This window comes from Pezoporus wallicus, unplaced genomic scaffold, assembly GCF_028554395.1.
Source record: "Pezoporus wallicus isolate ANWC-B61680 ecotype Strahan unplaced genomic scaffold, APGP_CSIRO_Pwel_v1 contig_6872, whole genome shotgun sequence".
NCBI classification, from domain to species: Eukaryota; Metazoa; Chordata; class Aves; order Psittaciformes; family Psittacidae; genus Pezoporus; species Pezoporus wallicus.
The window spans coordinates 701,838-711,940 of NW_026642757.1; the positions used below are offsets into that span (position 1 = coordinate 701,838).

General features: G+C 43.8%; 1 protein-coding gene across 2 annotated transcripts; it reads left to right on the forward strand.

Annotated features, from left to right (window-relative positions):
• Positions 1-496: 496 nt before the first annotated feature.
• PCDH18 (protocadherin 18) lies at positions 497-9,506 on the forward strand. Of its 2 annotated transcripts, none has more exons than XM_057432235.1 (4): positions 497-3,358; positions 4,114-4,202; positions 4,336-4,499; positions 8,778-9,506. In XM_057432235.1, exons 1-4 carry the CDS (start codon positions 854-856, stop codon positions 9,446-9,448), a joined length of 3,429 nt encoding a protein of 1,142 aa, XP_057288218.1. In that variant the 5' UTR covers positions 497-853; the 3' UTR covers positions 9,449-9,506. The 2 variants fall into 2 exon arrangements, with proteins under 2 accessions (XP_057288218.1, XP_057288219.1); XM_057432236.1 differs by having other exon boundaries at positions 4,117-4,202.
• Positions 9,507-10,103: the final 597 nt, after the last annotated feature.

The following is a 10,103-nucleotide window of genomic DNA, read 5'->3' on the forward strand; positions in this document are numbered from 1 at the left end:
CGCTGAAAACCTCCGAGTTCGTTAAGACAACCTAAAAGTACGTAAAGGAGAAAGGGCGCGATCACATTTTTCGTGGCGGGAAGGGGACGAATTAAACCCAGAAACCCCGCTTTAAAGTGCCCTGAAAAAGGAGGGGGGCGTTGATTTAAAGTTGCGTTTTAGTCATTTGTGTGAGTGTGCGTAAATGTGCCCCCCCTTCCCCTTCCCGGCGGCACACCGGCGACCAGCAGGGGCTGGGGGAGGAGCCGCCCCCTCCCGCTCCCATTCCCCGTTTTCCCCAACGGGTCCCTCCCGCCCTCTTCCAGGTCCCCCCCCATCCCCTTCCTCCCCCCTCCTCGGCGCGCCGGGCTGTCCCCGGGCTGATTGGCTGGACGGGGCTGAGCACACGCCGGGTAAAAGCTTTGTCTGGGGAGTTGGAGCGAAGTTGCGGAGGATTTTTAGGCTGCGGCCGGCGAGGGAGGGTGCTGAGTGCGGCGCGAGTGGGGAGAGGAGAGGAGGGAAGTGAAGAGCGAGGAGGCGCCGGGCGGGCGGTGGATCCCGCGGCGCGTCCCGCGGGCTTCCCGGCGTTCTTGGATGCTCACGGTGGAAGAGGAGCCCGCTGCCTCCACGACACGTTCCGTCCTGGAAGAGGAGCGGGGAGTCAAATGAGAACGCGTGGATTGCATACGGCTTGTACCTGGATGTCCTGGCGCGGTGTGTATATAGAAAAATATCCCAAACTTTTCTGATCTGGTGAGATATTAATCCTTGGCTGAGCAGGAAAGGCGTTTTCAAGTTTGGAAGGACCAGATGTGCGCAGGGCTTAAGGTACGGAAGGCAGCCGCGATAATTGCTTTTTAACTTGCTTGGAGAAATGAATTGCAAAAACTTACAAATGCGCCGAGTCGGCGGTAAAATGCACTTTATATTCATTTTTGCACTGATGATAATATCTTTCAATAAGGCTGTGCTGGGCAAGAATTTGAAATACAGGATTTATGAGGAGCAGAGAATCGGATCGGTAATTGCAAGACTGTCGGAGGATGTAGCTGATGTTTTATTAAAAATGCCTAACCCTTCCTCGGTGCGATTTCGAGCCATGCAAAGGGGGAATTCTCCCTTGCTTGTAGTCCGTGAGGATAACGGAGAGATCAGCATAGGAGCTAAAATTGATCGGGAGCAACTCTGCCAGAAAAACTTAAACTGCTCCATAGAGTTTGATGTGATCACTCTGCCCACTGAACATCTGCAGCTATTCCATGTTGAAGTTGAAGTGCTGGATATTAATGACAACTCTCCCCAGTTTTCCAGAGCTCTTATCCCTATCGAGATATCAGAGAGTGCAGCAGTGGGAACACGGATCCCTTTGGACAGCGCTTTTGATCCAGATGTAGGGGACAACTCACTGCACACTTACTCCCTTTCTGCAAATGATTTTTTTACTATTGAGGTGAGAACCAGGACTGATGGTGCCAAGTATGCAGAGCTGATTGTGGTTAGAGAGCTGGACCGGGAGTTGAAGTCAAGTTATGAACTCCAGCTCACTGCCTCAGATAAAGGGGTGCCTCAGAGGTCTGGCTCATCCCTCCTGAAAATAAGCATTTCTGATTCCAATGACAACAGCCCTGTTTTTGAGCAACAGTCATATGTAATCCAGCTCCTAGAAAATTCTCCGGTTGGGACTTTGCTCATAGACCTCAATGCCACTGATCCAGACGAGGGCGCTAACGGTAAAGTGGTCTACTCCTTTAGTAGTCATGTGTCTGCCAAAATTATAGAGACTTTTAATATAGATCCAGAAAAAGGACACCTAACCCTCCTGAAGCAAGTGGACTATGAAGTAACCAAATCCTACGAAATTGATGCTCAGGCTCAGGATCTGGGGCCAAATTCCATTCCAGCTCACTGCAAGATTATAATTAAAGTTGTGGACGTGAATGACAACAGACCCGAAATTAACTTAAACCTGATGTCTCCAGAGAAAGAGGAGGTAGCTTACATTTCTGAAGGGTCACCTCTGGACACTTTTGTTGCCCTGGTCAGAGTGCAAGACAAGGACTCTGGTGTGAATGGAGAGGTAATTTGCAAGCTTCATGGACATGGTCACTTTAAACTCCAAAAGACTTATGAAAATAACTACTTAATCTTGACTAATGCCACTCTAGATAGGGAAAAGAGATCTGAATACAGCTTGACTGTAATAGCAGAGGACAAGGGAACGCCCAGTCTCTCCGCAGTGAAACACTTTACTGTCCAAATCAGTGATGAAAATGACAACCCGCCCCGCTTCCAGACAAACAGATATGAAGTTGTTATCTTGGAAAATAACTCTCCAGGAGCGTACATTACATCAGTCACAGCCACAGACCCAGATCTAGGTGACAATGGCCAGGTGACATACACTATTTTGGAGAGCTATATTTTAGGAAGCTCTATAACCACCTATGTGACCATCGATCCCTCCAATGGAGCAATCTATGCCCTGAGAACCTTTGACCATGAGGAAGTAAATCAAATTGCCTTCATGGTTCAAGCTAGGGATGGAGGGAGTCAGCAGCTTGTTAGCAATACCACGGTGGTACTAACCATCATTGATGAAAATGACAACGCTCCTGTCATCGTGGGGCCAGCTCTACGCAACAGTACAGCAGAAATCTCAATCCCTAAAGATGCTGGAATTGGCTTTCTTGTCACCAGGATAAGGGCTACAGACAGAGACTCTGGTATGAACTCTGAACTCAGCTGCTCTATAGTAGCTGACAAGGAAAACAGTATCTTTGTGATGGATCCCAAAACCTGTGACATATCTATCAATGTGAGTGTTGAATCAGTTCCAGCAAAACAATGGGAGTTTTTTGTCATAGTCCAGGATAAGGGCAGTCCTCAGCTTAGTACAAAAGCACTTCTCAGATGTACTGTTTTTGAGTATGTCTATTCATTTGCAAGCACAGAAGCAACTTTGGTAAGCCAACCCTCCCTGGATGTCTCCATGATAACAATTATATCCTTGGGATCCATATGTGCTGTGTTGTTGGTCATTATGGTCATTTTTGCCACAAGATGTAATCGAGAAAAAAAGGACACCAGGTCCTACAACTGTCGTGTGGCAGAATCGACCTACCAGCACCACCCAAAGCGACCCTCAAGACAGATCCACAAAGGGGACATTACGTTAGTGCCAACGGTTAATGGCACTTTACCCATCAGATCTCACCACAGAGCTTCTCCATCATCATCTCCGACTCTGGAGAGGGGACAAATGAGCAGCCGGCAGAGCCACCACAGCCACCAATCTCTCAACAGCCTGGTGACAATTTCCTCTAACCACGTGCCTGAAAATTTCTCACTGGAACTCACCCATGCTACTCCTGCTGTTGAGGTAAGGTCCGCACCTCCATTTGCACATCCCTTCACTCATGCCTTCACTGGAAAGCATTATTATTTATAGATTATTGGTTCTTCCCTGTAAGGTCAAAACAATGGGGTGTAACATAGACAGTGCTTAGCTCTGGTTTACTGCTCACTTGTACTGTCTTCCTTGCCCTCCCTTTCCCTCTGTTTAAGAAAGAGTGCCAGAGTATTTATATAGAGAAACAATGCAGGAAACCCTTTCGTTATTGGGGATAGAGAACTAAAAGGCTGAACACTGGCACAGTTTAAGTACAGCTGTTGTAATACATGGTCATAATATCTTAAACTTGAGACTACCCATCTCAGTTTTTACTGCAAATGCTCTGTAATGGCTTAAATGAGAGTTATGTCCTGGTAACTTTATATGTAGAGCAATGACATTTTGTTTTGAATTAGGATCCTGGAATGGTAAAGGGTTGATTCTGATGTATTAAAACTCTGCCTCAGTTTAATTACTTGCTAATGAAATAATTATTATGAGTTCAGAGGCTGATGAACAGCAGTGCATTTCCTCATTGTACAAAGCCTTCAGATGTTTCCTGTGGCAGACACTGTACTACAAAATAGTCTGTTGTACTGCATTATATATGTGCAGGTATTTGACTTAATTTAACTTTAAAGGAAAAAAGAGCCAAAACCAAACCTGAGAAGCAAATTAATGTTTTTACAACTAGGAATTTGAGCTTTCATTTCAAAGAATCAGTCTTCTCACCTTTTCTTTAGCAGGTTTCCCAGCTTCTCTCAATGCTTCACCAGGGCCAGTATCAACCAAGGCCAAGTTTTAGAGGAAATAAGTATTCCAGAAGCTACAGGTAAGAATCTGGACTGTTCTGCTGTGTATGCATGTATATGCATCAGAAAACAGACCCATGTTTTTAATCAAAATGTGGAATGTAATGTATGTGAGATAATCTAATTCCATGATCCCCACAATTCTCTTCACAGATATGCCCTGCAAGATATGGATAAATTCAGCTTGAAAGACAGTGGCCGAGGTGACAGTGAAGCTGGAGACAGTGATTATGATTTGGGAAGAGAGTCTCCAATTGACAGACTTCTTGGGGAAGGATTCAGTGACCTTTTCCTTACAGATGGGAGAATTCCTGCAGGTAAGAGCACAATGGAAGCTGACCAGTTTATTTACACTGCTGCCTGGCTGTCACTTTGATAAAGCTACTACTGAGAAAGCAAAAATTCTTTAGCTTTCAAGTCCTCTGTTTCCTTCCTTTTTACTCTGCTTCATGATAAATACTGAGCTGAAACCTTCATGTATATAGTAAAATGAAACCTCAGGTACAACTGAAAATCCACCCAGAGCAATTTCTACTTTTTTCTCGTATTCACATTACCATGAACTGGCACTAAATTACCTCCAAATCACGATCTGCTCCATGTCCTTAGACTTTTAATGACTAGGTGGATGTTTTTGCAGAGCCAGGCAGTTGTGGTTTGTTAAAAATATACTGAGCTATAATTTGGGAGATAATATTTTCCATGGTGGGTTTCATTCATACAATACAAACTTCCAGCATGGATTGTGAGTAGTCTATACATAGGGATGGAGAAGAAAGTGTATTTTTTCCCACTGAAAAATGGACTGGAGTGGCAATGGAAGGATCTAAATATGTCCCAGATTGTAAATCTTGCAAGTCATAACTTCTAGAAGAAAGAACGTAAGAGGTACATTTCAGGGGCAGAGGGCAGAAAAACAAAAGCTAGAATAGGGGGAGTGAAAGTAAGATAAACACACATGTACATGTTCATGTGTATGAAGTACCACTTTTAAATTTATGCCCAGTTATAAGTTGAATATAATAGTCTCTGGGAAATCATATTGAGTACAGGTGTGAGAATTTTGTAGTTAATTTAATAATTACACAGCCACTGGTTGAACCCTAGATCGTACACTTACTTCAGATCATGTTTAGTTTTGTCTGTGTAACTGGCAGGGCTGCGTAACTCAGTATGTCTCACTGAACCAAACTTAAAAGGTTTAGTAAAGTCATCTTATACATGAGGCACATTGCTTTTGGCTCTGTGCAGCACATAGTCCCTTCTAAAGTGTCCCCCATGTGTTGCCCAGGGCTGGAGGAGAGAAGCTGCAGAGCTGCTCCTTCCCCCTGCTACTATGGAAAACACTGGTGAGGGGTTGTGCCTGATGTTGGTGCAGTTTACCCTGAGAAATACGCTGTTAGGCCAGAGTAAACCCCAAAAGTTTAATTTGCTCTTCTTATACATTTTAGCTTTAAAATTTTCTTTGCATATTTTGCTCCAGACTTTTTATCACAAACTCAGGCATTCACCTACCTCTTCAAATTTGTCTTATTTACTCAATGTTTCAAATCTGGAGGTCTTGAAAAGTTACTGGTTTTTATTTTTTCAGAATCTTTAACCTAAATCTGGAGTCCTAATATATTTTTACATTCAATTCCCCCTGCTTTTATTACTTATTCCTCTGCCAGCTAGCATGAGGCGTGTCTCATTCTCCCCTGTGATTAGCAAGGCGGGATCTGCTGGAGCTCTCAGTTGCCAGGGGAGCTTCAAGTGCAGTGGTGTTTGCACTGGCATCCAGCCCTCTTGCTGCCAAGGAAAAGCTGTCCCCTTCTCGGTGGACAGTCAGGGGCTACCCACAGGTGGGAGTGGTTTCCTCTTTGCTAGCTGGGATACCCAGGACTGGTTTTCAGCTCTTGCAGTTCTGTCTCTAAAGAGGAAGCCAAGAGCTGGGATTTCCAAAAGGGCCCAGCTAATCACATTCAAAGTAAGGAAAACTCCTGCTGAGTGCAGATAGAGCTGGGCTGGGCTATCACAGTGAGCATTTAATGTCACCTAGATGTCCGCTTGCCACTCTGCGTGGTCTTAATCCATCAAGTAAGTACAGAACCATAGAATGGTTAGGGTTGGAAAGTACCTTAACATCACCCAGTTCCAACCCCCTGCCATGGGCGGGAACACCTTCCACTAGAGCAGATTGCTCAAGGCCTTGAACACTGCCAGGGATGGAGCATAATGTATGCTGAACCTGTTCAGATGAAACCTGAATTGATCTGCAGTCCAAGCAAAAAGCAAAAGAACTTCCTGGAGGTTTCCTGTTCTCCATTTTGAAATGTTTCTGCATTGTCAGTCTGGACACAGGCAAAATGCTGTGAAAAAATCCTTTCAGTTTGTCTCTTTAAGGTGGAACTGGAAAGAAATGGAGCCAGTCCCTCGAAACTACAAACATACACAATCAAAAAGTTCAATAACTGCCCTTGAAAGGCTTATTTCTCTTTCTCTTTTTAAATCTCCACTAATAAGCTTTAAGTCGGGGGGGTGTGTGTGTGTGTGTGTGTGTGTGTAATAATAATGTTGTTGTATATCTTTGCTTTTTATTTATTGCTGATTTAAGGACGGTCTGTGACACCATTCAATTTCCTCAAAGCATCTTTCGATCCTTTTTCAGGAATGTCAGTATTTATTATTTGATGCCAAATCCAATCCTGATAGCATCAGTAACAAAACTCACAATAAGACAACCTTCACTGCTAATGAAATGCTAAACCACTGAAAGTCTCTCATTAATTTTCAGGATCCTTCTTAATTAGAAGAGTAATCCTCACCTTCTGGGGTGAGTTGAGAGCTCGTCCAGGCACCACGGATGACTTAGGAATTTTTTGTAAATCAGTACACATGTGCTTTTCATACATGGGAACAAAGCACTCGAAGGCATTTCAGTTCCTTGTATCAAAACTTCAGTGACTGATATTCTCAAGGTTGCTTTGTTTGCTCGAAGCTCACTGGATCAGCAGGCCATTTGCAAGAGCTTGTGCAATATCCAGCCTGTAGCCTGAACCTGTATTCTTGAAGAAATTCTTATTCTCACGTGTGAGACACAGAGAAATTTCATACTCCAAAGAACTGAAAGGACATTAGGAAAGCAAACAATATGGTAGGCTGTGTAAAGCACAGAGATAAATAACGCTGACAGTATGACAGTAGGACTTAATCAATCTCTGTTATGTCCTAAGCTGAAATACAATGTTCAGTTCTGCTTACACCGTCGCAAAAAGTATCTTTTGATAAACTAAGTGGATCCAGAGCCAGATGGGAAATGTGATGAGAAAGCTAGGGAAACTTACAGGGCATGACTGTACACATTTCTTATGTATTCAGTATATAAATAGAAAGAAAAACTATTCTGTGTGGCTAATTTAACTGTTAACTGATAGAAGATTAGGGCAAAAGTTTCTTATGGTCAAAATATACATAATTCAAAGAGTCTGGCATTTCTGAAAACACTCTTCTGAAGTATGTGACTCAAATTCAAGTGGCCCCTGCAGCACCTGGGTGTTTTCTAGCATGTCTGCCAAGCACCGAGGCAGTGCCCAGCCTGAGCCAAGGCCTCATGTCCTACAGAGCCAGTTCCCTTTGGAGAGGCACATAACTCTTTATGAGTCTGTCAAGTAGGGCTTTGTCTGTCTCTGCTTCCTGGGACACTTCCCAGACCTCTCCAGGTTTTTGCAGAGGATTCTTGCAGTGCCCTGCTCAGACTAGCGTAGCTCTCAGGGTTGCAGTCACTTGTCCCACTGTGTTGCTCCTCCCTGAGAGACATCACTCGGAAGAAGCAGCCTAAGAGAGTGTCTCTTGTCTTCTGCTCTTCAGTCCTCCTGGGTGGCCTGAATGGCCACCTTGTGCCAATGCTTGAGCCAGCACGGTCCAGTAACCTGAGCTACAGGGTGGCAAGTGCACCTCGGAGTAACTTTGGTATAAACACTAGAGTCACAAGGGGTGCAAGTTTAGCCCTAGGCATTTTGATACTGTATTAAAAATTAACTGATTCAGTTAAAAAGATAAAATGGCAGTGGATCACCTCATATTCAACATACATTGTCAGATCAAAAGGAGGCATGTTAATGAAGAGGGAGATCCTTCTGCACATTATTGTTCTTTCTTCTGTATTTCTCCTGTCCATTTTTTCTCACTTCATTACTCTGATGCACTTCTCTAAGTGCATGTGGCAGACTTCACTAAAACTCAAGTAAATGTTCATTTTATTTATGTATTTAATTATTTGTCTGATGGAATAGCAATGTATAAGAGGGAACAAGTTGCTTTAAGTCACAAATGCTTGTTTTCCGCCTGGAACTTCACATGCTGATCTTCAGCCCTAGGTGAGAGATTGCATAACTGCCTTACATGTTCTGTATTTGTTCTCATTTTTTGAGACTGTTCAGAAATGGAAGTGCATTTAGATCCAAACTATTTGTATTTGCCACCTTCCTTCACACAGAAAGCGAACCCAAATACTGGATTTGAACACCTTTGGAGAAGTTCAGTCGTGTTAGTGCCTGCAACTAAGCTGTATTTACAATAGGAAGGGGATGCTCACTGTCCTCTTTTCTCTCTTGCAGCGATGAGGCTGTGCACAGAGGAGTGCCGGGTTCTGGGGCACTCTGACCAGTGCTGGATGCCCCCACTGCCCTCTCCCTCCTCTGATTACAGAAGTAACATGTTCATCCCTGGGGAGGAGTTCCAGTCACCTCAGCTGCAGCAGCAGCAGCAGCAGCAGCAGGGCCTTGAGGAAGATCCACAGCCTGCTGACATGAGCGAGAAGAAGAAGAGCTTTTCAACATTTGGTAAAGACTGCCAGAGCGAGGAGGAGTCAGGGGACAACTGCACCTCCTCTCTCCTCTCTGAAATGAGCAGCGTCTTCCAGCGCCTGCTGCCTCCCTCCCTAGATGCCTACACAGAGTGCAATGAGATGGATCGCTCCAGCTCGCTGGAGCGCAGGAAGGGACATTTGCCAGCCAAGACTGTGAATTATCCACAGGGGGTGGCAGCCTGGGCAGCCAGCACACATTTCCAGAATCCTGCCAACAACGGGCCCACTCTGGGGACTCACTCGGGTGCGCAGCCTTCCTCCAAATGGCTGCCAGCCATGGAGGAGATCCCAGAGAATTACGAAGAAGATGATTTCGACAACATGCTCAACCACCTCAGTGATGGGAAACACGAACTCATGGATGCCAGTGAGCTGGTGGCAGAAATTAACAAGCTGCTGCAAGATGTCCGGCAGAACTAATTGTTTCAAAAGCCTATTTTTCCATATTTATGGAAAACTGGAGAAAAAAAACAACAAATCCAACTAAAAGAACAAAAAAAGACTGAGAAGAACTGGCATTGCCAACTAGTTGCATTTATCATAAATGTGTCTGTGTATGTTGAATATTGAAATACTGTATTTTCATATGTACACAATGCAAGTGTGATTATCTGTATTTTAAAAATACATTTGTACCTTATATTTATGTGTAATTTAACAAATAAATTTTATTTTTGTACGCCCACAGCAAGCATGTTTTCCTAAATGTATATAGATGGTACCACCCTTGTCAAACTTCCACCATTCTTGCCACACAGGCATGTTAAAAACAAAAACAAAAGACAAAACGAGGGGTATTGTTTTCCCTTATTATTTCTTTTAAGTCTGAAATGTTACAAATACAAATTCAAACCACTGAAAAGTTACACAAACATTAGTTTCAATAAATGATCCAACACCTTGTTGCAATGTTTCATTCTTGTAATAAAGAGTTGTCAACTCCCATGAAACCTAAAATGTCCTTTTTATTTTGATGCTTTTGGTCTGTAAAGTTATTCTCAAATTTAATCAATGGATTATTGCAGGCTCAGGCTAGGGTCTTCCTGTGCTTTACAGGTGTTTTGCCAAGTGAACA

Excerpts from the sequence above, each read along its gene's own strand:
- PCDH18 (XM_057432235.1), top strand. The coding sequence starts at position 854 with ATGAATTGCAAAAACTTACAAATGCGCCGAGTCGGCGGTAAAATGCAC. Across the intron at positions 4,203-4,335 it reads AAGTATTCCAGAAGCTACAG|ATATGCCCTGCAAGATATGG; the intron begins GTAAGAATCTGG and ends TTCTCTTCACAG. Across the intron at positions 4,500-8,777 it reads AGATGGGAGAATTCCTGCAG|CGATGAGGCTGTGCACAGAG; the intron begins GTAAGAGCACAA and ends TCTCTCTTGCAG.